The sequence below is a fragment of the Oncorhynchus kisutch genome, linkage group LG15 (assembly GCF_002021735.2).
Source record: "Oncorhynchus kisutch isolate 150728-3 linkage group LG15, Okis_V2, whole genome shotgun sequence".
In the NCBI taxonomy this organism is placed as follows: domain Eukaryota; kingdom Metazoa; phylum Chordata; class Actinopteri; order Salmoniformes; family Salmonidae; genus Oncorhynchus; species Oncorhynchus kisutch.
The window spans coordinates 89010131-89037748 of NC_034188.2; the positions used below are offsets into that span (position 1 = coordinate 89010131).

At 46.3% G+C, this 27618-nt stretch overlaps 1 protein-coding gene across 1 annotated transcript in view; it reads right to left on the reverse strand.

Moving 5' to 3' along the window:
* The window catches only part of gbe1b (glucan (1,4-alpha-), branching enzyme 1b), a 275869-nt gene that overhangs the window by 100687 nt on the left and 147564 nt on the right, over window positions 1-27618 (reverse strand). The window contains exons 11-12 of the mRNA XM_031791268.1: window positions 13741-13851; window positions 6694-6865 (exon numbers count right to left, since the gene is read on the reverse strand). Coding sequence (XP_031647128.1) covers window positions 6694-6865; window positions 13741-13851 — 283 coding nt within the window. The remainder of the gene's footprint in view (window positions 1-6693; window positions 6866-13740; window positions 13852-27618) is intronic.

Sequence of the window (27618 nt, forward strand, 5' to 3'; positions counted from 1 at the left end):
GGAACAGAATGAGCCTGTTGTTGGTGGTATTGTGGAACAGAATGAGCTTGTTGTTGGTGGTATTGTGGAACAGAATGAGCCTGTTGTTGGTGGTATTGTGGAACAGAATGAGCCTGTTGTTGGTGGTATTGTGGAACAGAATGAGCCTGTTGTTGGTGGTATTGTGGAACAGAATGAGCCTGTTGTTGGTGGTATTGTGGAACAGAATGAGCCTGTTGTTGGTGGTATTGTGGAACAGAATGAGCCTGTTGTTGGTGGTATTGTGGAACAGAATGAGCCTGTTGTTGGTGGTATTGTGGAACAGAATGAGCCTGTTGTTGGTGGTATTGTGGAACAGAATGAGCTTGTTGTTGGTGGTATTGTGGAACAGAATGAGCTTGTTGTTGGTGGTATTGTGGAACAGAATGAGCTTGTTGTTGGTGGTATTGTGGAACAGAATGAGCTTGTTGTTGGTGGTATTGTGGAACAGAATGAGCCTGTTGTTGGTGGTATTGTGGAACAGAATGAGCCTGTTGTTGGTGGTATTGTGGAACAGAATGAGCCTGTTGTTGGTGGTATTGTGGAACAGAATGAGCCTGTTGTTGGTGGTATTGTGGAACAGAATGAGCCTGTTGTTGGTGGTATTGTGGAACAGAATGAGCCTGTTGTTGGTGGTATTGTGGAACAGAATGAGCCTGTTGTTGGTGGTATTGTGGAACAGAATGAGCCTGTTGTTGGTGGTATTTGTGGAACAGAATGAGCTTGTTGTTGGTGGTATTGTGGAACAGAATGAGCTTGTTGTTGGTGGTATTGTGGAACAGAATGAGCCTGTTGTTGGTGGTATTGTGGAACAGAATGAGCCTGTTGTTGGTGGTATTTGTGGAACAGAATGAGCTTGTTGTTGGTGGTATTGTGGAACAGAATGAGCCTGTTGTTGGTGGTATTTGTGGAACAGAATGAGCTTGTTGTTGGTGGTATTGTGGAACAGAATGAGCTTGTTGTTGGTGGTATTGTGGAACAGAATGAGCTTGTTGTTGGTGGTATTGTGGAACAGAATGAGCTTGTTGTTGGTGGTATTGTGGAACAGAATGAGCTTGTTGTTGGTGGTGTTGTGGAACAGAATGAGCTTGTTGTTGGTGGTATTGTGGAACAGAATGAGCATGTTGTTGGTGGTATTGTGGAACAGAATGAGCATGTTGTTGGTGGTATTGTGGAACAGAATGAGCATGTTGTTGGTGGTATTTGAAATAAACTGGCTTTTGAAATACTGCGTTTCAACATGAGCACCAAGCTACAGTATTGTAGTTTCAACATGAGCACCAAGCTACAGTATCGTCGTTTCAAAATGAAGACCAAGCTACAGTATCGTAGTTTCAACATGAAGACCAAGCTACAGTATCGTAGTTTCAACATGAAGACCAAGCTACAGTATTGTAGTTTCAACATGAAGACCAAGCTACAGTATCGTAGTTTCAACATGAAGACCAAGCTACAGTATTGTAGTTTCAACATGAGCACCAAGCTACAGTATCGTCGTTTCAAAATGAAGACCAAGCTACAGTATCGTAGTTTCAACATGAAGACCAAGCTACAGTATTGTAGTTTCAACATGAAGACCAAGCTACAGTATCGTAGTTTCAACATGAAGACCAAGCTACAGTATTGTCGTTTCAACATGAAGACCAAGCTACAGTATTGTAGTTTCAACATGAAGACCAAGCTACAGTATCGTAGTTTCAACATGAAGACCAAGCTACAGTATTGTCGTTTCAACATGAAGACCAAGCTACAGTATTGTAGTTTCAACATGAAGACCAAGCTACAATATCGTAGTTTCAACATGAAGACCAAGCTACAGTATCGTAGTTTCAACATGAAGACCAAGCTACAGTATCGTAGTTTCAACATGAAGACCAAGCTACAGTATCGTAGTTTCAACATGAAGACCAAGCTACAGTATTGTCGTTTCAACATGAAGACCAAGCTACAGTATCGTAGTTTCAACATGAAGACCAAGCTACAGTATGTTCACCCAATTCCAATTCATGTTCACCCAATTCCCTTTATAGGGCACTACTTTTGACCAGGGAATAGGGTGCATTGTGGGATGCAGGCAGACGGTGCTAGATCCAGCAGGGTGAGAACGTTGTCATGTGTCAACTGTTCTAATGAAAACCTTTCAATCAGGTTATCTTCAAACTACAATGAGTCACCATTGAGAACATATCTATTCTGATATTTTTGGAGAGGAGGGAAGTAGAGAGTCCCCAGTATTTAATCTGATCTGATGACGTAAACACAATGGGGTTAAATACAGGAAAGCAGTCTACAGGGTTACATACCATGGAGCAGTCTACAGGGTTACATACCATGGAGCAGTCTACAGGGTTACATACTGGAGAGCAGTCTACAGGGTTACATACTGGAGAGCAGTCTACAGGGTTACATACTGGGGAGCAGTCTACAGGGTTACATACTGGGGAGCAGTCTACAGGGTTACATACTGGGGAGCAGTCTACAAAGTTACATACTGGGGAGCAGTCTACAGGGTTACATACTGGGGAGCAGTCTACATGGTTACATACTGGGGAGCAGTCTACAGGGTTACATACTGGGGAGCAGTCTACAGGGTTACATACTGGGGAGAAGTCTACAGGGTTACATACTGGGGAGCAGTCTACAGGGTTACATACTGGGGAGCAGTCTACAGGGTTACATACTGGGGAGCAGTCTACAGGGTTACAAACTGGGGAGCAGTCTACAGGGTTACATACTCTTGAGCAGTCTACAGGGTTACATACTGGAGAGGGGAGCAGTCTACAGGGTTACATACTGGGGAGCAGTCTACATGGTTACATACTGGGGAGCAGTCTACAGGGTTACATACTGGGGAGCAGTCTACAGGGTTACATACTGGGGAGAAGTCTACAGGGTTACATACTGGGGAGCAGTCTACAGGGTTACATACTGGGGAGCAGTCTACAGGGTTACATACTGGGGAGCAGTCTACAGGGTTACATACTGGGGAGCAGTCTACAGGGTTACATACTGGGGAGCAGTCTACAGGGTTACATACTGGGGAGCAGTCTACAGGGTTACATACTAGAGAGCAGTCTACAGGGTTACATACTGGAGAGGGGAGCAGTCTACAGGGTTACATACTGGGGAGGGGAGCAGTCTACAGGGTTACATACCATGGAGCAGTCTACAGGGTTACATACTGGGGAGCAGTCTACAGGGTTACATACTGGGGAGCAGTCTACAGGGTTACATACTGGGGAGCAGTCTACAGGGTTACATACTGGAGAGCAGTCTACAGGGTTACATACTGGGGAGCAGTCTACAGGGTTACATACTGGGGAGCAGTCTACAGGGTTACATACTGGGGAGCAGTCTACAGGGTTACATACTGGGGAGCAGTCTACAGGGTTACATACTGGGGAGCAGTCTACAGGGTTACATACTGGGGAGCAGTCTACAGGGTTACATACTGGAGAGGGGAGCAGTCTACAGGGTTACATACCGGAGAGCAGTCTACAGGGTTACATACTGGAGAGGGGAGCAGTCTACAGGGTTACATACCATGGAGCAGTCTACAGGGTTACATACCATGGAGCAGTCTACAGGGTTACATACTGGGGAGCAGTCTACAGGGTTACATACTGGGGAGCAGTCTACAGGGTTACATACTGGGGAGCAGTCTACAGGGTTACATACTGGGGAGCAGTCTACAGGGTTACATACTGGGGAGCAGTCTACAGGGTTACATACTGGGGAGAAGTCTACAGGGTTACATACTGGGGAGCAGTCTACAGGGTTACATACTGGGGAGCAGTCTACAGGGTTACATACTGGGGAGCAGTCTACAGGGTTACATACTGGGGAGCAGTCTACAGGGTTACATACTGGGGAGCAGTCTACAGGGTTACATACTGGGGAGCAGTCTACAGGGTTACATACTAGAGAGCAGTCTACAGGGTTACATACTGGAGAGGGGAGCAGTCTACAGGGTTACATACTGGGGAGGGGAGCAGTCTACAGGGTTACATACCATGGAGCAGTCTACAGGGTTACATACTGGGGAGCAGTCTACAGGGTTACATACTGGGGAGCAGTCTACAGGGTTACATACTGGGGAGCAGTCTACAGGGTTACATACTGGGGAGCAGTCTACAGGGTTACATACTGGAGAGCAGTCTACAGGGTTACATACTGGGGAGCAGTCTACAGGGTTACATACTGGGGAGCAGTCTACAGGGTTACATACTGGGGAGCAGTCTACAGGGTTACATACTGGGGAGCAGTCTACAGGGTTACATACTGGGGAGCAGTCTACAGGGTACATACTGGGGAGCAGTCTACAGGGTTACATACTGGAGAGGGGAGCAGTCTACAGGGTTACATACCGGAGAGCAGTCTACAGGGTTACATACTGGAGAGGGGAGCAGTCTACAGGGTTACATACCATGGAGCAGTCTACAGGGTTACATACCATGGAGCAGTCTACAGGGTTACATACTGGGGAGCAGTCTACAGGGTTACATACTGGGGAGCAGTCTACAGGGTTACATACTGGGGAGCAGTCTACAGGGTTACATACTGGGGAGCAGTCTACAGGGTTACATACTGGGGAGCAGTCTACAGGGTTACATACTGGAGAGGAGAGCAGTCTACAGGGTTACATAATGGAGAGCAGTCTACAGGGTTACATACTGGGGAGCAGTCTACAGGGTTACATACTGGAGAGGGGAGCAGTCTACAGGGATACATACTGGGGAGCAGTCTACAGGGTTACATACTGGGGAGCAGTCTACAGGGTTTCATACTGGGGAGCAGTCTACAGGGTTACATACCGGGGAGCAGTCTACAGGGTTACATACTGGAGGGCAGTCTACAGGGTTACATACTGGGGAGCAGTCTACAGGGTTACATACTGGGGAGCAGTCTACAGGGTTACATACTGGGGAGCAGTCTACAGGGTTACATACTGGGGAGCAGTCTACAGGGTTACATTCTGGGGAGCAGTCTACAGGGTTACATACTGGGGAGCAGTCTACAGGGTTACATACTGGGGAGCAGTCTACAGGGTTACATACTGGGGAGCAGTCTACAGGGTTACATACTGGGGAGCAGTCTACAGGGTTACATACTGGGGAGCAGTCTACAGGGTTACATACCGGGGAGCAGTCTACAGGGTTACATACTGGGGAGCAGTCTACAGGGTTACATACCATGGAGCAGTCTACAGGGTTACATACTGGGGAGCAGTCTACAGGGTTACATACTGGGGAGCAGTCTACAGGGTTACATACCATGGAGCAGTCTACAGGGTTACATACTGGGGAGTAGTCTACAGGGTTACATACTGGGGAGCAGTCTACAGGGTTACATACTGGGGAGCAGTCTACAGGGTTACATACTGGGGAGCAGTCTACAGGGTTACATACTAGAGAGCAGTCTACAGTGTTACATACTAGAGAGCAGTCTACAGTGTTACATACTGGGGAGCAGTCTACAGGGTTACATACTGGGGAGCAGTCTACAGGGTTACATACTAGAGAGCAGTCTACAGTGTTACATACTAGAGAGCAGTCTACAGTGTTACATACTAGAGAGCAGTCTACAGGGTTACATACTGGGAACCTTTCTTGTTGCTGTTTGTTTTTGTTTGGTTTCTTAGCTCAGCTAATTTTTTTATTACAATTTTCCCATTATATTTAGTTAATGTTTGTATGTTGTCTGTTCGTATATATTGTTGTTCTTGTTTATATGTAAACCTGCCCAGGGAATGCAGTTGGAAATTAGTTGTCTAAATCTGGTACATTTTTTCTCAAGTGTCCTGAGAATGATGTTTTGTTGTACTTTGTCCCTGTTCAAATCAACGTAATAATAACAACAATAATATGTTATTTCTCAATCAAAATGTGTCAATGACTTCTTACTATCAGCTTAATACAATACGTCCAACCGCGCACTCTTCCGATTGGCCCAACCGCGCACTCTTCCGATTGGCCCAACCGCGCACTCTTCCGATTGGCCCAACCGCGCACTCTTCCGATTGGCACAACCAAACTCTCTTCCGATTGGCACAACCAAACTCTCTTCTGATTGGCACAACCAAACTCTCTTCCGATTGGCACAACAGCGCTCTTCTGATTGGTCCAACCGCACACTCTTCTGATTGGCCCAACCGCGCACTCTTCTGATTGCGCGGTTGGGCCGAACTTTTCCCTGGCAACACACACGAAGTTAGAGAGGTAGCCATCTTTTACAGCCACAAGCACATCCTTCCCCTGACTCACCCATGAGGTTGAGGTACTCCCCTCAACTCACCCATGAGGTTGAGGTACTCCCTTCAACTCACCCATGAGCTTGAGGTACTCCCCTCAACTCACCCATGAGCTTGAGGTACTCCCCTCAACTCACCCATGAGCTTGAGGTACTCCCCTCTCCCCCCACTCACCCATGAAGATGAGGTACTCCCCACTCCCCCCAACTCACCCATGAAGAGGAGGTAGCCCTCTTCCCCCCCTGACTCACCCATGAAGTTGAGGTAGCCCTCTCCCCCCCTGACTCACCCATGAAGTTGAGGTAGCCCTCTCCACAACTCACCCATGAAGTTGAGGTAGCCCTCTCCCCAACTCACCCATGAAGTTGAGGTAGCCCTCTCCCCAACTCACTCATGAAGTTGAGGTAGCCCTCTCCCCAACTCACCCATGAAGTTGAGGTAGCCTTCTCCCCCCAGAGCGTGTGTGAGGAGGCGGATCATCTTATGTAGCTGGATGCCTCGGTCGATGACGGGAGTCATGGGGATCAGGGAACTCATGTTGGTGTACATCTCTTTATCCATCAGCCAGAAGGCCAGGGACTTATCACCTACCAGAGACTAGAGACAGAGATGAAGAGAGAGAGAGATGGAGAGACAGATGGAGAGACAGATGGAGAGAGAGATGGAGAGAGAGAGAGATGTAGCGAGAGAAATGAAAAGAGGGAGATGGAGAGACAGATGTAGCGAGAGAGATGAAGAGAGAGATGAAGAGAGAGATGAAGAGAGAGATGGAGAGAGAGAGATGAAGAGAGAGAGATGAAGAGAGAGAGATGAAGAGAGAGATGAAGAGAGAGAGATGAAGAGAGAGATGAAGAGAGAGAGATGAAGAGAGAGAGATGAAGAGAGAGATGAAGAGAGAGAGATGGAGAGATGAAGAGAGAGATGAAGAGAGAGATGAAGAGAGAGATGAAGAGAGAGAGATGGAGAGATGAAGAGAGAGAGATGGAGAGAGATGGAGAGAGAGAGATGGAGAGAGAAAGGAAGAGAGAGAGATGAAGAGAGAGAGTATGAAGAGAGAGAGATGAAGAGAGAGATGAAGAGAGAGATGAAGAGAGAGATGTAGAGGAGATGAAGAGAATGAAGAGAGAGAGAGATGGAGAGAGAGATGAAGAGAGAGAGATGAAGAAGAGATGAAGAGAGAGATGTAGAGAGAGAGATGTAGAGAGAGAGATGAAGAGCGAGAGATGTAGCGAGAGAGATGAAGAGCGAGAGAGAGATGGAGAGAGAGATGAAGAGCGAGAGAGAGATGAAGAGCGAGAGAGAGATTGAGAGAGAGAGAGATGAAGAGAGAGAGATGAAGAGAGAGAGATGAGAGAGAGAGATGGAGAGAGGAGAGAGAGAGAGAGAGAGATGGAGAGAGAGAGAGAGAAGAGAGGAGAGAGAGAGAGAGAGAGAGATGAGAGAGAGATAGAGAGAGATGGAGAGAGAGAGAGATGGAGAGAGAGAGAGATGGAGAGAGAGAGAGAGAGAGAGAGAGAGAGAGAGAGAGAGAGAGAGATGGAGAGAGAGAGAGAGAGAGAGAGAGAGATGGAGAGAGAGAGAGAGAGAGAGAGATGGAGAGAGAGAAACCCCATTTGTGAGTGTAATATTTATGTAACTTTCGTTTATGATCTATTTCACTTGCTTTTTTAATGTAAACATATGTCTCCCTTGCCAATAAAGCCCTTTGAATTGAATTGAGAGAGATGTAGAGAGCGAGAGAGAGATGTAGAGAGCGAGAGATACACACATGGCCAAAATGATGTATTTTGTATTTATGATGGATCCTCATAAATCGTCTGCCAGCTAACCTTCCTGGGGTCCGGAGGAATTCAGGCAGTTATACAATCACAAAACATTCATTCCAGAATTCACAACACACTAAGTGTGTTCCCTCAGGCCCATACTCCACTACCACATATCTCTACAACACAAAATACACGTGTACACGAGTGTGTATTGTGAGTATGTTATCATGTGTACGTGTATGCGCCTGTGTGTTTCTCTTCACAGCCCCCACTGTCCCCACTGTATTTGTATCGGTTTTTTAAAAATCTGATTCTACTGCTTGCATCTTGACCCTATTCCTGATGTGGAATAGAGTTCCATGTAGTCATGGCTCTATGTAGTACTGTGGAATAGAGTTCCATGTAGTCATGGCTCTATGTAGTACTGTGGAATAGAGTTCCATGTAGTCATGGCTCTATGTAGTACTGTGGAATAGAGTTCCATGTAGTCATGGCTCTATGTAGTACTGTGGAATAGAGTTCCATGTAGTCATGGCTCTATGTAGTACTGTGGAATAGAGTTCCATGTAGTCATGGCTATATGTAGTACTGTGGAATAGAGTTCCATGTAGTCATGGCTCTATGTAGTACTGTGGAATAGAGTTCCATGTAGTCATGTCTCTATGTAGTACTGTGGAATAGAGTTCCATGTAGTCATGTCTCTATGTAGTACTGTGGAATAGAGTTCCATGTAGTCATGTCTCTATGTAGTACTGTGGAATAGAGTTCCATGTAGTCATGGCTCTATGTAGTACTGTGGAATAGAGTTCCATGTAGTCATGGCTCTATGTAGTACTGTGGAATAGAGTTCCATGTAGTCATGGCTCTATGTAGGACTGTGGAATAGAGTTCCATGTAGTCATGGCTCTATGTAGTACTGTGGAATAGAGTTCCATGTAGTCATGGCTCTATGTAGTACTGGATAGAGTTCCATGTAGTCATGGCTCTATGTAGTACTGTGGAATAGAGTTCCATGTAGTCATGGCTCTATGTAGTACTGTGGAATAGAGTTCCATGTAGTCATGGCTCTATGTAGTACTGTGGAATAGAGTTCCATGTAGTCATGGCTCTATGTAGTACTGTGGAATAGAGTTCCATGTAGTCATGGCTCTATGTAGTACTGTGGAATAGAGTTCCATGTAGTCATGGCTCTATGTAGTACTGTGGAATAGAGTTCCATGTAGTCATGGCTCTATGTAGTACTGTGGAATAGAGTTCCATGTAGTCATGGCTCTATGTAGTACTGTGGAATAGAGTTCCATGTAGTCATGGCTCTATGTAGTACTGTGGAATAGAGTTCCATGTAGTCATGGCTCTATGTAGTACTGTGGAATAGAGTTCCATGTAGTCATGGCTCTATGTAGTACTGTGGAATAGAGTTCCATGTAGTCATGGCTCTATGTAGTACTGTGGAATAGAGTTCCATGTAGTCATGGCTCTATGTAGTACTGTGGAATAGAGTTCCATGTAGTCATGGCTCTATGTAGTACTGTGGAATAGAGTTCCATGTAGTCATGGCTCTATGTAGTACTGTGGAATAGAGTTCCATGTAGTCATGGCTCTATGTAGTACTGTGGAATAGAGTTCCATGTAGTCATGGCTCTATGTAGTACTGTGGAATAGAGTTCCATGTAGTCATGTCTCTATGTACTACTGTGGAATAGAGTTCCATGTAGTCATGTCTCTATGTAGTACTGTGGAATAGAGTTCCATGTGGTCATGGCTCTATGTAGTACTGTGGAATAGAGTTCCATGTAGTCATGGCTCTATGTAGTACTGTGGAATAGAGTTCCATGTAGTTATGGCTCTATGTAGTACTGTGGAATAGAGTTCCATGTAGTCATGTCTCTATGTAGTACTGTGCGCCTCCCATAGTCTGTTCTGGACTTGGGGACTGTGAAGAGACTTCTGGTGGCATGTCTTGTGGGGTATGCATGGGGTGGTCCGAGCTGTGTGCCAGTAGTTCAAACAGACAGCTCGGTTCATTCAACATGTCAAAACCTCTCACAAACACAATTAGTGATGAAATCATTCTCTCCTCCACTTTCAACCAGGAGAGATTGACATGCATATTATTAATGTTAGCTCTCTGTGTACATCCAAGGGCCAGTCGTGCTGCCCTGTTCTGAGGGCCAGCTGTGCTGTTCTGTTCTGAGACAATTGCAATTTTTCCGAGTCCCTTTTTGTGGCACCTGACCACACGACTGAACAGTAGTCAAGGTGCAACAAAACTAGAGCCTGTAGGATCTGCCTTGTTGATAGTGTTGTTAAGAAGGTAGAAACTAGAGCCTGTAGGACCTGCCTTGTTGATAGTGTTGTGAAGAAGGTAGAAACTAGGGCCTGTAGGACCTGCCTTGTTGATAGTGTTGTTAAGAAGGTAGAAACTAGGGCCTGTAAGATCTGCCTTGTTGACAGTGTTGTTAAGAAGGTAGAAACTAGGGCTGTTTAGTCATCTCAACTTGCTCAATTTCAACATGATTTATTAAAAGATTTAGTTCAGGTTACGTGAATGATTTGTCCCAAATACATAGATTTTAGTTTTTGAAATATTTAGGACTAATTTATTCCTTGCCACCCATTATGAAACTAACTGCAGCTCTCTGTTAAGTGTTGCAGTCATTTCAGTCACAGTAGTAGCTGACGTGTATAGTGTTGAGTCATCCACATACATAGACACACTGTCTTTATTCTAAGCCAGAGGCCTGTCGTTGGTAAAGATTGAAAACACAGCTGTCCTGGGGAATTCCTGATTCTACATGGATTATGTTGGATAGGCTTCCATTAAATAACACCCTCTGTGTTCTGTTAGACAGGTAACTCTGTATCCACATTATAGCAGGGGGTGTAAAGCCAGAACACCCTCTGTGTTCTGTTAGACAGGTAACTCTGTATCCACATTATAGCAGGGGGTGTAAAGCCAGAACACCCTCTGTGTTCTGTTAGACAGGTAACTCTTCATCCACATTATAGCAGGGGGTGTAAAGCTATAACACTCTCTGTGTTCTGTTAGACAGGTAACTCTTCATCCACATTATAGCAGGGGGTGTAAAGCCAGAACACATGTGTGCCATTAAACAAATGTTTTCCTAGCAGCAGACTATGATCGATAATGTCAAAAGCCGCACTGAAGTCTAACAAACCAGCCCCTATAATCATTTTATCAACAATTTCTCTCAGCCAATCATCAGTCATTTGTGTAAGTGCTGTGCTTGTTGAATGTCCTTCCCTAGAAGCATGCTGAAAGTTTGTTGTAAATTTGTTTACTGTAAAATAGCATTGTATCTGGTCAAACACAATTTTCCCCAAAACTTCACTAACGGTTGGTAACAGTGCTCCCGAGTGGTGCAGCGGTCTAAGGCACTGCATTGTCAGTGCAAGAGGTGTCACTACAGTCCCTGGTTCGAATCCAGGCCGTATCACATCCAGCCGGTTGAGGTCAGGGCTCTGAGCAAGCCAGTCAAGTTCTTCCACACTGATCTCAACAAACCATTTCTGTACGAACATTGCTTTGTGCACAGTGGCATTGTCATGCTGAAACAGGAAAGGGCCTTCCCCAAACTGTTGCCACAAAGTTGGAAGCACAGAATTTTCTAGAATGCTGTATGCTGTAGCGTTAAGATATCCCTTCACTGGAACGAAGGGACCGAACCATGAAAAACAGCCCCAGACCACAGTTTCTCATCCACCAAACTTTACAGTTGGCACTACGCATTCAGGCAGGTACTGTTCTCCTGGCATCCGCCAAACCCCAGATTGGTCAGTCAGACTGCCAGATGGTGAAGCGTGGTTCATCACTCCAGAGAACGCGTTTCCACTGCTCCAGAGTCCAATGTCGGCGAGCTTTACACCACTCCAGCCGACGCTTGGTGATCTTAGGCTTGTGTGCGGTTGCTCGGCCATGGAAACCCATTTCATGAAGCTCCCAACTAACAGTTATTGCGCTGACATTGCTTCCAGAGGCAGTTTGAAACTCGGTAGTGAGTGTTGCAACCGAGGACAGATAATTTTTTTGCGCTAAATGCTTCAGCACTCGATGGTCCCGTTCCGTGAGATTGTGTGGCCTACCACTTCGGGGCTGAGCCGTTGTTGCTCTTAGATGTTTCCACTTCACAATAACAGCACTTACAGTTGACCGGGGCAGCTCTATCAGGGCTGCAATTTGGCGAACTGACTTGTTGAAAAGGTGGCATCCTATGGCAGTGCCACGTTGAAAGTCACTGAGCTTTTCAGTAAGGCAAATTCTACTGCCAATGTTTGTCTATGGAGATTGCATGGAGGAGTGCTCGATTTTATACACCCGTCGACAAGGAGTGTGGCTGAAATAGCAGAATCCACTAATTTGCAGGTGTGTCCACATACTTTTGCCTCCCATAGTGTAGCGAGAGAGATCGAGAAACAGATAGGAGAACTCATGTTGGTGTACATCTCTTTATCCATTAACCAGAAGGACAGGGACTTATCACCTACCACGAACTAGACACATATGCCTATTAGGAGGTACATGCACATTTTATTGACAAACACAGTTACAAATCGAGAGCTTGGGACTATAAAGGCTCTATTTACATACAAATTATTCGGATATAAATTGGCTTTAAACCAATGGTTTGAACTGTGTCATTTACAGGACTTTATTAGCTAGAGCACATTGAACAGAACAAGGCCATGTAAGGAACTCAATGTGGACAAAAATGCAGATAGAACTGTCCTAGCCCCCCAACCCTTGATGTGGAGATAGAACTGTACTAGCCCCCCAACCCTTAATGTAGATGTAGAGATAGAACTGTCCTAGCCCCTAACCCTTAATGTAGATGTGGAGATAGAACTGTACTAGCCCCCCAACCCTTAATGTAGATGTAGAGATAGAACTGTCCTAGCCCCTAACCCTTAATGTAGAGATAGAACTGTCCTAGCCCCCTAACCCTTAATGTAGATGTAGAGATAGAACTGTCCTAGCCCCTAACCCTTAATGTAGATGTAGAGATAGAACTGTCCTAGCCCCTAACCCTTAATGTAGATGTAGAGATAGAACTGTCCTAGCCCCCCAACCCTTAATGTAGATGTAAAGATAGAACTGTCCTAGCCCCCCAACCCTTAATGTAGATGTAGAGATAGAACTGTCCTAGCCCCCTAACCCTTAATGTAGAGATAGAACTGTCCTAGCCCCCTAACCCTTAATGTAGATGTAGAGATAGAACTGTCCTAGCCCCCCAACCCTTAATGTAGATGTAGAGATAGAACTGTCCTAGCCCCCTAACCCTTAATGTAGATGTAGAGATAGAACTGTACTAGCCCCCCAACCCTTAATCTAGATGTGTAGATAGGGCAACTCCAGTCCTCCAGGGCCTGACAGGTGTCACAGTTTTGCACCAGGCCTCAGCTAACACCCCTGACTCCAATAATCACCTAATCATAATCTTCAGTTCAGAATGACATTTGATTAAATCAGCTGTGTTTGTTAGGGATTGGAGAAAAGTGTGACACCAATCATATTAAAGAGGGGGTTAACCACCCCTGGACTAGAGGGACAGTACAGAAAGGAAGTGGAGAGACGGAGGATGGAACCACTGTCTCCAGGGTGCCATATGCGGTCCGGTTCACCAGAGAGAGACCTAGAACCGTGTTAAATGAATGAAAAGAGTTGTGATGATGGGCTGGTTGCGTTACCTGGTCGTGGCTCTCTGCGTACGCGATGCAGTTCTCTCCGTATCGTCTGTTTGTCAGAGTGTAGACAATGTTACCCATGTCCCAGGCCTCGTCTGCTAACTCCTTCAGAATCTAGACGTCAACATAAGACAAGATGAATTACTGAATACAGCTTCGTAATACACAAAGATTACAATAGGTCTACAGTAGGAAGGGTGAAGACTGGGATCTCTCTCTCTCTCTCTCTCTCTCTCTCTCTCTCTCTCTCTCAGAGTAGAAGTACCACCTGAGTGGAGTAGCTTCATCTCTAACCCTCCATTGACTTTGGAGGGTTACTGTTCACCAGAGAGCTCAACGGTCTGTCCACACAACACCAGCTTGCTTCATCACATTCTCACGTTATTTTTATTTCAGTGGCCCTTGTGGCATGATTTGTGTTGAGGCTGTGTGTCTCTGTCTACTGTGATGCTGTAGCGTAAAAGCAATAAGGTCAGAGAAGCACTGCTCTATAATGAAAACAGTCACAGGTAAGAGAGAGTTGAGACAGTGGTAGAGTCTCCAGGGGAGGTGGTGGTAGAGGCTCCAGGGGAGGTGGTGGTAGAGTCTCCAGGGGAGGTGGTGGTAGAGTCTCCAGGGGAGGTGGTGGTAGAGTCTCCAGGGGAGGTGGTGGTAGAGTCTCCAGGGGAGGTGGTGGTAGAGTCTCCAGGGGAGGTGGTGGTAGAGGCTCCAGGGGAGGTGGTGGTAGAGGCTCCAGGGGAGGTGGTGGTAGAGGCTCCAGGGGAGGTGGTGGTAGAGTCTCCAGGGGAGGTGGTGGTAGAGTCTCCAGGGGAGGTGGTGGTAGAGTCTCCAGGGGAGGTGGTGGTAGAGTCTCCAGGGGAGGTGGTGGTAGAGTCTCCAGGGGAGGTGGTGGTAGAGTCTCCAGGGGAGGTGGTGGTAGAGTCTCCAGGGGAGATGGTGGTAGAGTCTCCAGGGGAGATGGTGGTAGAGGATCCAGGGGAGATGGTGGTAGAGGATCCAGGGGAGATGGTGGTAGAGGATCCAGGGGAGATGGTGGTAGAGGCTCCAGGGGAGGTGGTGGTAGAGTCTCCACAGCACGACTTGAAAACAACCTGTTTTATAAGAGTCTATTTTTCCATGTCCCTCTCTAGATTTATTCTGAACAAAAAATATAAAACACAACATGCAACAATTTCAAAGATTTTACTGAGTTTGAGTTCATATAAGGAAATCAGTCAATTGAAATTAATTAATTCGACCCTTATCTATGGATTACACATGACTGGTCATTTTTCCACCAACAAAAGGGCTTTATTACAGACATAAATACTCCTCAGTTTCATCAGCTGTCCAGTTGAAGAAGGTCCTGAGGTCCTGAGCTGGAGTGGTTACACGTGGTCTCGGGTTGTGATGACGGTTGGACATACTGCCAAATTCTCTAAAATGATGGAGGCGGTTTATGGTAGAGAAATGAACATTAAATTCTCTGGCAACAGTTCTGCTGGACAATCCTTCAGTCACCATGCCAATTTCACGCTCCGTCAAAACTTGAGACATCTGTGGTGTTGTGTGACAAAAGTGCACATTTTAGAGTGGCCTCTTATTGTCCCCAGCACAAGGTGCACCTGTGTATTGATCGTGCTGTTTAATCAGCTTCTTGATATGCCACACATGTCAGGTGGATGGATTATCTTGGCAAAGGAGAAATGCTCACTAACAGGGATGTAAACATATTTGTACAAAACATTTGAGAGAATTAAGTAGATTCAACTGCAGTAAAGTAAGTAGATTAACTAGCAGTAAAGTACTCAACTACAGTAAATTAAACTCAACTGCAGTAAAGTACGTAGATTCAACTACAGTAAAATAACTAAACAACTGCAGTAAAGTATAATCAACTGCAGTAAAGAATTTAGACTCAACTACAGTAAAGAAAGTAGACAACAGTAACGGAAGTAGACTCAACTACAGTAGAGAAAGTAGACAACTACAGTAAAGAAAGTAGACTAAACTACAGTAAAGAAAGTAGACTCAACTACAGTAAAGAAAGTAGACTAAACTACAGTAAAGAAAGTAGGCTCAACTACAGTAAAGAAAGTAGACTCAACTACAGTAAAGAAAGTAGACTAAACTACAGTAAAGAAAGAAGACAACTCCAGTAAAGAAAGTAGCCTCAACTACAGTAAAGAAAGTAGACTAAACTACAGTAAAGAAAGTAGACAACTACAGTAACGAAAGTAGACTCAATTACAGTAAAGAAAGTAGACTAAACTACAGTAAAGAAAGTAGACTAAACTACAGTAAAGAAAGTAGACAACTACAGTAAAGAAAGTAGACAACAGTAACGGAAGTGGACTCAACTCCAGTAAAGAAAGTAGACTAAACTACAGTAAAGAAAGTAGACTAAACTACAGTAAAGAAGGTAGAATAAACTCCAGTAAAGAAAGTAGACTCAACTCCAGTAAAGAAAGTAGACTAAACTACAGTAAAGAAAGTAGACTCAACTACAGTAAAGAAAGTAGACTCAACTACAGTAAAGAAAGTAGACTCAACTACAGTAAAGAAAGTAGACTCAACTACAGTAAAGAAAGTAGACAACTACAGTAAAGAAAGTATACAACTACAGTAAAGAAAGTAGACTAAACTACAGTAAAGAAAGTAGACAACAGTAACGGAAGTAGACTAAACTACAGTAAAGAAAGTAGACAACTACAGTAACGGAAGTAGACTCAACTACAGTAAAGAAAGTAGACTCAACTACAGTAAAGAAAGTAGACTAAACTACAGTAAAGAAAGTAGACTCAACTCCAGTAAAGAAAGTAGACTAAACTACAGTAAAGAAAGTAGACTCAACTACAGTAAAGAAAGTAGACTCAACTACAGTAAAGAAAGTAGACTCAACTACAGTAAAGAAAGTAGACTCAACTACAGTAAAGAAAGTAGACAACTACAGTAAAGAAAGTAGACTAAACTACAGTAAAGAAAGTAGACAACAGTAACGGAAGTAGACTAAACTACAGTAAAGAAAGTAGACAACTACAGTAACGGAAGTAGACTCAACTACAGTAAAGAAAGTAGACTCAACTACAGTAAAGAAAGTAGACTCAACTACAGTAAAGAAAGTAGACAACAGTAACGGAAGTAGACTCAACTACAGTAAAGAAAGTAGACTCAACTACAGTAAAGAAAGTAGACTCAACTACAGTAAAGAAAGTAGACTAAACTACAGTAAAGAAAGTAGGCTCAACTACAGTAAAGAAAGTAGACTCAACTACAGTAAAGAAAGTAGACTAAACTACAGTAAAGAAAGTAGACAACTACAGTAAAGAAAGTAGCCTCAACTACAGTAAAGAAAGTAGACTAAACTACAGTAAAGAAAGTAGACTAACTACAGTAAAGAAAGTAGACTCAACTACAGTAAAGAAAGTAGACTCAACTACAGTAAAGAAAGTAGACAACAGTAACGGAAGTAGACTAAACTACAGTAAAGAAAGTAGACTAAACTACAGTAAAGAAGGTAGCATAAACTCCAGTAAAGAAAGTAGACTCAACTACAGTAAAGAAAGTAGACATAGAAGTTGACATAGAAACTGCGTGTAGCCTCTTACATGCTGTGTGTGTCTGTATCCTCTCACACATTGTTAATGTGCTCTGCCTCTCTCAGCAGTGGGTTTACCCCTCACACACACACACACACACACACACACACACAACCAACTGCTCTCAGCCTACTCTGACCTTCCTTAGTAATGCTTGGCTAGCTGACCAGTCAGTCAGTTGTGTGTGTTTGTGTGTGTGTGTCAGTTAGTCAGCATGCTGTGTACCACTAGGCTAGCTACCAGTGAGACCCAGCCCTGCGTGTCCATCGGTCCGCTAACCTTAACGTTCTGCTGGATTAGTCAGAGGCCCTGCCTGCCGCTGGAGACGCCACTGCTTCAAACAACATGGACTCGCTAGTTCAATATTCATCTGGAGAGGGATTTCTTTCTGGTTGCAATTTTTTCCAGAATAATTTTGATTTGGAACCCCCCCCCCCCCCACCCCCCCGAGGAGGGGCCGCTAGAGGAAAGCGAGTAAAGCGCACCGTGTTAATTCATGCATTTTATCAGTGCTGGGAAGCGGTCATGTGTTTCTGAACGCAGATACAGGATGTGTGTGTTCTATTTCTGAATATAGATAGATGTCCTGTGAGGCCAGCTGAATGTAGATAGAGGTGCAATGAGGCCAGCTGAATGTATATAGAGGTGCAATGAGGCCAGCTGAATGTAGATAGAGGTGCAATGAGGCCAGCTGAATGTATATAGAGGTGCAATGAGGCCAGCTGAATGTAGATAGAGGTGCAATGAGGCCAGCTGAATGTAGATAGATGTCCTGTGAGGCCAGCTGAATGTAGATAGATGTCCTGTGAGGCCAGCTGAATGTAGATAGATGTCCTGTGAGGCCAGCTGAATGTAGATAGATGTCCTGTGAGGCCAGCTGAATGTAGATAGAGGTCATTTTAGGTAGAGGCCCCTCAGTGATACAAATGGGCAGGGGTAGAGACCCCTCAGTGAAATGAATGGGCAGGGGTAGAGGCCCCTCAGTGAAATGAATGGGCAGGGGTAGTGTGGTAGCATCAACCAACAGGCTGTGTGTATCTGTGTGTAAGCACCAACCAACAGGCTGTGTGTATCTGTGTGTAAGCACCAACCAACAGGCTGTGTGTATCTGTGTGTAAGCACCAATCAACAGGCTGTGTGTATCTGTGTGTAAGCACCAACCAACAAGCTGTGTGCATCTGTGTTTTGGCACCAATCAACAGGCTGTGTGTATCTGTGTGTTAGCATCAACCAACAGGCTGTGTGTATCTGTGTGTTAGCATCAACCAACAGGCTGTGTGTATCTGTGTGTTGGCACCAACCAACAGGCTGTGTGTATCTGTGTGTTGGCACCAACCAACAGGCTGTGTGTATCTGTGTGTATCTGTGTGTTGGCACCAACCAACAGGCTGTGTGTATCTGTGTGTTGGCACCAACCAACAGGCTGTGTGTATCTGTGTGTTGGCACCAACCAACAGGCTGTGTGTATCTGTGTGTTGGCACCAACCAACAGGCTGTGTGTATCTGTGTGTTGGCACCAACCAACAGGCTGTGTGTATCTGTGTGTTGGCACCAACCAATTGGCTGTGTGTATCTGTGTGTTGGCACCAACCAATTGGCTGTGTGTATCTGTGTGTTGGCACCAACCAACAGGCTGTGTGTATCTGTGTGTTGGCACCAACCAATTGGCTGTGTGTATCTGTGTGTTGGCACCAACCAACAGGCTGTGTGTATCTGTGTGTATCTGTGTGTTGGCACCAACCAACAGGATGTGTGTATCTGTGTGTATCTGTGTGTTGGCACCAACCAACAGGCCGTGTGTATCTGTGTGTATCTGTGTGTTGGCACCAACCAACAGGCTGTGTGTATCTGTGTGTATCTGTGTGTTGGCACCAACCAACAGGCTGTGTGTATCTGTGTGTATCTGTGTGTTGGCACCAACCAACATGCTGTGTGTATCTGTGTGTATCTGTGTGTTGGCACCAACCAACAGGCTGTGTGTATCTGTGTGTTGGCACCAACCAACAGGCTGTGTGTATCTGTGTGTTGGCACCAACCAACAGGCTGTGTGTATCTGTGTGTTGGCACCAACCAATTGGCTGTGTGTATCTGTGTGTTGGCACCAACCAACAGGCTGTGTGTATCTGTGTGTTGGCACCAACCAATTGGCTGTGTGTATCTGTGTGTTGGCACCAACCAACAGGCTGTGTGTATCTGTGTGTATCTGTGTGTTGGCACCAACCAACAGGATGTGTGTATCTGTGTGTATCTGTGTGTTGGCACCAACCAACAGGCCGTGTGTATCTGTGTGTATCTGTGTGTTGGCACCAACCAACAGGCTGTGTGTATCTGTGTGTATCTGTGTGTTGGCACCAACCAACAGGCTGTGTGTATCTGTGTGTATCTGTGTGTTGGCACCAACCAACATGCTGTGTGTATCTGTGTGTAGGCACCAACCAACAGGCTGTGTGTATCTGTGTGTATCTGTGTGTTGGCACCAACCAACAGGCTGTGTGTATCTGTGTGTATCTGTGTGTTGGCACCAACCAACAGGCTGTGTGTATCTGTGTGTATCTGTGTGTTGGCACCAACCAACAGGCTGTGTGTATCTGTGTGTTGGCACCAACCAACAGACTGTGTGTATCTGTGTGTTGGCACCAACCAACAGGCTGTGTGTAGCTGTGTGTTGGCACCAACCAATTGGCTGTGTGTATCTGTGTGTTGGCACCAACCAACAGGCTGTGTGTATCTGTGTGTTGGCACCAACCAATTAGCTGTGTGTATCTGTGTGTTGGCACCAACCAACAGGCTGTGTGTATCTGTGTGTATATGTGTGTTGGCACCAACCAACAGGATGTGTGTATCTGTGTGTATCTGTGTGTTGGCACCAACCAACAGGCCGTGTGTATCTGTGTGTATCTGTGTGTTGGCACCAACCAACAGGCTGTGTGTATCTGTGTGTATCTGTGTGTTGGCACCAACCAACAGGCTGTGTGTATCTGTGTGTATCTGTGTGTTGGCACCAACCAACATGCTGTGTGTATCTGTGTGTATCTGTGTGTTGGCACCAACCAACAGGCTGTGTGTATCTGTGTGTATCTGTGTGTTGGCACCAACCAACAGGCTGTGTGTATCTGTGTGTATCTGTGTGTTGGCACCAACCAACAGGCTGTGTGTATCTGTGTGTATCTGTGTGTTGGCACCAACCAACAGGCTGTGTGTATCTGTGTGTTGGCACCAACCAACAGGCTGTGTGTATCTGTGTGTATCTGTGTGTTGGCACCAACCAACAGGCTGTGTGTATCTGTGTGTATCTGTGTGTTGGCACCAACCAACAGGCTGTGTGTATCTGTGTGTATCTGTGTGTTGGCACCAACCAACAGGCTGTGTGTATCTGTGTGTTGGCACCAACCAACAGACTGTGTGTATCTGTGTGTTGGCACCAACCAACAGGCTGTGTGTATCTGTGTGTTGGCACCAACCAAGTGGCTGTGTGTATCTGTGTGTTGGCACCAACCAACAGGCTGTGTGTATCTGTGTGTTGGCACCAACCAATTAGCTGTGTGTATCTGTGTGTTGGCACCAACCAACAGGCTGTGTGTATCTGTGTGTATATGTGTGTTGGCACCAACCAACAGGATGTGTGTATCTGTGTGTATCTGTGTGTTGGCACCAACCAACAGGCTGTGTGTATCTGTGTGTATCTGTGTGTTGGCACCAACCAACAGGCTGTGTGTATCTGTGTGTATCTGTGTGTTGGCACCAACCAACAGGCTGTGTGTATCTGTGTGTATCTGTGTGTTGGCACCAACCAACAGGCTGTGTGTATCTGTGTGTATCTGTGTGTTGGCACCAACCAACATGCTGTGTGTATCTGTGTGTATCTGTGTGTTGGCACCAACCAACAGGCTGTGTGTATCTGTGTGTATCTGTGTGTTGGCACCAACCAACAGGCTGTGTGTATCTGTGTGTATCTGTGTGTTGGCACCAACCAACAGGCTGTGTGTATCTGTGTGTATCTGTGTGTTGGCACCAACCAACAGGCTGTGTGTATCTGTGTGTATCTGTGTGTTGGCACCAACCAACAGGCCGTGTGTATCTGTGTGTAGGCACCAACCAACAGGCTGTGTGTATCTGTGTGTATCTGTGTGTTGGCACCAACCAACAGACTGTGTGTATCTGTGTGTATCTGTGTGTTGGCACCAACCAACAGGCTGTGTGTATCTGTGTGTATCTGTGTGTTGGCACCAACCAACAGGCTGTGTGTATCTGTGTGTATCTGTGTGTTGGCACCAACCAACAGGCTGTGTGTATCTGTGTGTATCTGTGTGTTGGCACCAACCAACATGCTGTGTGTATCTGTGTGTATCTGTGTGTTGGCACCAACCAACAGGCTGTGTGTATCTGTGTGTATCTGTGTGTTGGCACCAACCAACAGGCTGTGTGTATCTGTGTGTTGGCACCAACCAACAGGCTGTGTGTATCTGTGTGTTGGCACCAACCAACAGGCTGTGTGTATCTGTGTGTTGGCACCAACCAACAGGCTGTGTGTATATGTGTGTTAGCACCAACCAACAGGCTGTGTGTATCTGTGTGTTAGCACCAACCAACAGGCTATGCGTATCTGTGTGTATCTGTGTGTTAGCACCAACCAACACGCTGTGTGTATCTGTGTGTTGGAACCAACCAACAGGCTGTGTGTATCTGTGTGTATCTGTGTGTTAGCACCAACCAACAGGCTGTGTGTATCTGTGTGTTAGCACCAACCAACAGGCTGTGTGTATCTGTGTGTTAGCACCAACAGGCTGTGTGTATCTGTGTGTATCTGTGTGTTAGCACCAACCAACAGGCTGTGTGTATCTGTGTGATAGCACCAACCAACAGGCTGTGTGTATCTGTGTGTTGGCACCAACCAACAGGCTGTGTGTATCTGTGTGTTGGCACCAACCAACAGGCTGTGTGTATCTGTGTGTTAGCACCAACCAACAGGCTGTGTGTATCTGTGTGTTAGCACCAACCAACAGGCTATGCGTATCTGTGTGTATCTGTGTGTTAGCACCAACCAACACGCTGTGTGTATCTGTGTGTTGGAACCAACCAACAGGCTGTGTGTATCTGTGTGTTAGCACCAACCAACAGGCTGTGTGTATCTGTGTGTTGGCACCAACCAACAGGCTGTGTGTATCTGTGTGTTGGCACCAACCAACAGGCTGTGTGTATCTGTGTGTTGGAACCAACCAACAGGCTGTGTGTATCTGTGTGTTGGCACCAACCAACAGGCTGTGTGTATCTGTGTGTTGGCACCAACCAACAGGCTGTGTGTATCTGTGTGTTGGCACCAACCAACAGGCTGTGTGTATCTGTATGTTAGCACCAACCAACAGGCTGTGTGTATCTGTGTGTTAGCACCAACGAACAGGCTATGCGTATCTGTGTGTATCTGTGTGTTAGCACCAACCAACACGCTGTGTGTATCTGTGTGTTGGAACCAACCAACAGGCTGTGTGTATCTGTGTGTTAGCACCAACCAACAGGCTGTGTGTATCTGTGTGTTGGCACCAACCAACAGGCTGTGTGTATCTGTGTGTTGGCACCAACCAACAGGCTGTGTGTATCTGTGTGTTGGAACCAACCAACAGGCTGTGTGTATCTGTGTGTTGGCACCAACCAACAGGCTGTGTGTATCTGTGTGTTGGCACCAACCAACAGGCTGTGTGTATCTGTGTGTTGGCACCAACCAACAGGCTGTGTGTATCTGTATGTTAGCACCAACCAACAGGCTGTGTGTATCTGTGTGTTAGCACCAACGAACAGGCTATGCGTATCTGTGTGTATCTGTGTGTTAGCACCAACCAACACGCTGTGTGTATCTGTGTGTTGGAACCAACCAACAGGCTGTGTGTATCTGTGTGTATCTGTGTGTTGGCACCAACCAACAGGCTGTGTGTATCTGTGTGTTGGCACCAACCAACAGGCTGTGTGTATCTGTGTGTTGGCACCAACCAACAGGCTGTGTGTATCTGTGTGTTGGCACCAACCAACAGGCTGTGTGTATCTGTGTGTTGGCACCAACCAACAGGCTGTGTGTATCTGTGTGTTGGCACCAACCAACAGGCTGGGTGTATCTGTGTGTATATGTGTGTTGGCACCAACCAACAGGCTGTGTGTATCTGTGTGTTGGCACCAACCAACAGGCTGTGTGTATCTGTGTGTTGGAACCAACCAACAGGCTGTGTGTATCTGTGTGTTAGCACCAACCAACAGGCTGTGTGTATCTGTGTGTTGGCACCACCAACAGGCTGTGTGTATCTGTGTGTTGGCACCAACCAACAGGCTGTGTGTATCTGTATGTTAGCACCAACCAACAGGCTGTGTGTATCTGTGTGTTAGCACCAACCAACAGGCTATGCGTATCTGTGTGTATCTGTGTGTTAGCACCAACCAACACGCTGTGTGTATCTGTGTGTTGGCACCAACCAACAGGCTGTGTGTATCTGTGTGTTAGCACCAACAGGCTGTGTGTATCTGTGTGTTAGCACCAACAGGCTGTGTGTATCTGTGTGTTAGCACCAACAGGCTGTGTGTATCTGTGTGTTAGCACCAACAGGCTGTGTGTATCTGTGTGTTAGCACCAACGGGCTGTGTGTATCTGTGTGTATCTGTGTGTTGGCACCAACCAACAGGCTGTGTGTATCTGTGTGTTGGCACCAACCAACAGGCTGTGTGTATCTGTGTGTTGGCACCAACCAACAGGCTGTGTGTATCTGTGTGTTGGCACCAACCAACAGCTGTGTGTATCTGTGTGTTGGCACCAACCAACAGGCTGTGTGTATCTGTGTGTTGGCACCAACCAACAGGCTGTGTGTATCTGTGTGTTGGCACCAACCAACAGGCTGGGTGTATCTGTGTGTTGGCACCAACCAACAGGCTGTGTGTATTGCGCAGCAACTCACTGCCTTCCTGAAGACAAACAATGTATACGAAATGCTTCAGTCTGGTTTTAGACCCCATCATAGCACTGAGACGGCACTTGTGAAGGTGGTAAATGACATTTTAATGGCATCGGACCGAGGCTCTGCATCTGTCCTCGTGCTCCTAGACCTTAGTGCTGCTTTTGATACCATCGATCACCACATTCTTTTGGAGAGATTGGAAACCCAAATTGGTCTACACGGACATGTTCTGGCCTGGTTTAGATCTTATCTGTCGGAAAGATATCAGTTTGTCTCTGTGAATGGTTTGTCCTCTGACAAATCAACTGTAAATTTCGGTGTTCCTCAAGGTTCCGTTTTAGGACCACTATTGTTTTCACTATATATTTTACCTCTTGGGGATGTTATTCGAAAACATAATGTAAACTTTCACTGCTATGCGGATGACACACAGCTGTACATTTCAATGAAACATGGTGAAGCCCCAAAATTGCCCTCGCTAGAAGCATGTGTTTCAGACATAAGGAAGTGGATGGCTGCAAACTTTCTACTATTAAACTCGGACAAAACAGAGATGCTTGTTCTAGGTCCCAAGAAACAAAGAGATCTTCTGTTGAATCTGACAATTAATCTTAATGGTTGTACAGTCGTCTCAAATAAAACTGTGAAGGACCTCGGCGTTACTCTGGACCCTGATCTCTCTTTTGAAGAACATATCAAGACCATTTCGAGGACAGCTTTTTTCCATCTACGTAACATTGCAAAAATCAGAAACTTTCTGTCCAAAAATGATGCAGAAAAATTAATCCATGCTTTTGTCACTTCTAGGTTAGACTACTGCAATGCTCTATTTTCCGGCTACCCGGATAAAGCACTAAATAAACTTCAGTTAGTGCTAAATACGGCTGCTAGAATCCTGACTAGAACCCAAAAATTTGATCATATTACTCCAGTGCTAGCCTCTCTACACTGGCTTCCTGTCAAAGCAAGGGCTGATTTCAAGGTTTTACTGCTAACCTACAAAGCATTACATGGGCTTGCTCCTACCTATCTCTCTGATTTGGTCCTGCCGTACATACCTATACGTACGCTACGGTCACAAGACGCAGGCCTCCTAATTGTCCCTAGAATTTCTAAGCAAACAGCTGGAGGCAGGGCTTTCTCCTATAGAGCTCCATTTTTATGGAACGGTCTGCCTACCCATGTCAGAGACGCAAACTCGGTCTCAACCTTTAAGTCTTTACTGAAGACTCATCTCTTCAGTGGGTCATATGATTGAGTGTAGTCTGGCCCAGGAGTGGGAAGGTGAACGGAAAGGCTCTGGAGCAACGAACCGCCCTTGCTGTCTCTGCCTGGCCGGTTCCCCTCTTTCCACTGGGATTCTCTGCCTCTAACCCTATTACAGGGGCTGAGTCACTGGCTTGCTGGGGCTCTCTCATGCCGTCCCTGGAGGGGGTGCGTCACCTGAGTGGGTTGATTCACTGTTGTGGTCATCCTGTCTGGGTTGGCGCCCCCCCCCCCCCTTGGGTTGTGCCGTGGCGGAGATCTTTGTGGGCTATACTCAGCCTTGTCTCAGGATGGTAAGTTGGTGGTTGAAGATATCCCTCTAGTGGTGTGGGGGCTGTGCTTTGGCAAAGTGGGTGGGGTTATATCCTTCCTGTTTGGCCCTGTCCGGGGGTGTCCTCGGATGGGGCCACAGTGTCTCCTGACCCCTCCTGTCTCAGCCTCCAGTATTTATGCTGCAGTAGTTTATGTGTCGGGGGGCTGGGGTCAGTTTGTTATATCTGGAGTACTTCTCCTGTCCTATTCGGTGTCCTGTGTGAATCTAAGTGTGCGTTCTCTAATTCTCTCCTTCTCTCTTTCTTTCTCTCTCTCGGAGGACCTGAGCCCTAGGACCATGCCCCAGGTCTACCTGACATGATGACTCCTTGCTGTCCCCAGTCTACCTGGCCATGCTGCTGTTCCAGTTTCAACTGACCTGAGCCCTAGGACCATGCCCCAGGACTACCTGACATGATGACTCCTTGCTGTCCCCAGTCTACCTGGCCATGCTGCTGCTCCAGTTTCAACTTCCACCTGACTGTGCTGCTGCTCTAGTTTCAACTGTTCTGCCTTATTATTATTCGACCATGCTGGTCATTTATGAACATTGAACATCTTGACCATGTTCTGTTATAATCTCCACCCGGCACAGCCAGAAGAGGACTGGCCACCCCACATAGCCTGGTTCCTCTCTAGGTTTCTTCCTAGGTATTGGCCTTTCTAGGGAGTTTTTCCTAGCCACCGTGCTTCTCCACCTGCATTGCTTGCTGTTTGGGGTTTTAGGCTGGGTTTCTGTACAGCACTTTGAGATATCAGCTGATGTACGAAGGGCTATATAAATAAATTTGATTTGATTTGATATCTGTGTGTTGGCACCAACCAACAGGCTGTGTGTATCTGTGTGTTGGCACCAACCAACAGGCTGTGTGTATCTGTGTGTTGGCACCAACCAACAGGCTGTGTGTATCTGTGTGTTGGCACCAACCAACAGGCTGTGTGTATCTGTGTGTTGGCACCAACCAACATGCTGTGTGTATCTGTGTGTATATGTGTGTTGGCACCAACCAACAGGCTGTATGTATCTGTGTGTTGGCACCGACCAACAGGTTGTGTGTATCTGTGTGTTGGCACCGACCAACAGGCTGTGTGTATCTGTGTGTTGGCACCAACCAACAGGCTGTGTGTATCTGTGTGTTGGCACCGACCAACAGGCTGTGTGTATCTGTGTGTTGGCACCAACCAACAGGCTGTGTGTATCTGTGTGTTGGCACCAACCAACAGGCTGTGAAAAATGAAGCTTTCCTAATGCAGCAGATACGGTGGCAGTCTAAGTTGGTGATTGGATCTGATTAGAACCCTGTCACTCCTAATGGATCATTTTACAAAAACCCTCACATTTAACAGACAACCTTCCCTGCAGCTACAACAGATTGATATGTAATGGAAACAATTAAGAGCTGAAGGATTGGAGAGGGGAGGAGGAGAGGAGATGAGAGGGGAGGAGGAGAGGAGGAGAAGAGGAGAGGGGAGGAGGAGAGGAGGAGAAGAGGAGAGGGGAGGAGGAGAGAAGAGGAGAGGAGGAGAGGGGAGGAGGAGAGGAGATGAGAGGGGAGGAGGAGAGGAGGAGAAGAGGAGAGGGGAGGAGGAGAGAAGGAGAGGGGAGGAGGAGATGAGAGGGGAGGAGGAGAGGAGGAGAAGAGGAGGGGGAGGAGGAGAGAAGAGGAGAGGAGGAGAGAAGAGGAGAGGGGAGGAGGAGAGAAGAGGAGAGGGAAGGAGGAGAGGGGAGGAAGAGGAGAGGAGATGAGAGGGGAGGAGAGAAGAGGAGAGGGGAGGAGGAGAGAAGGAGAGGG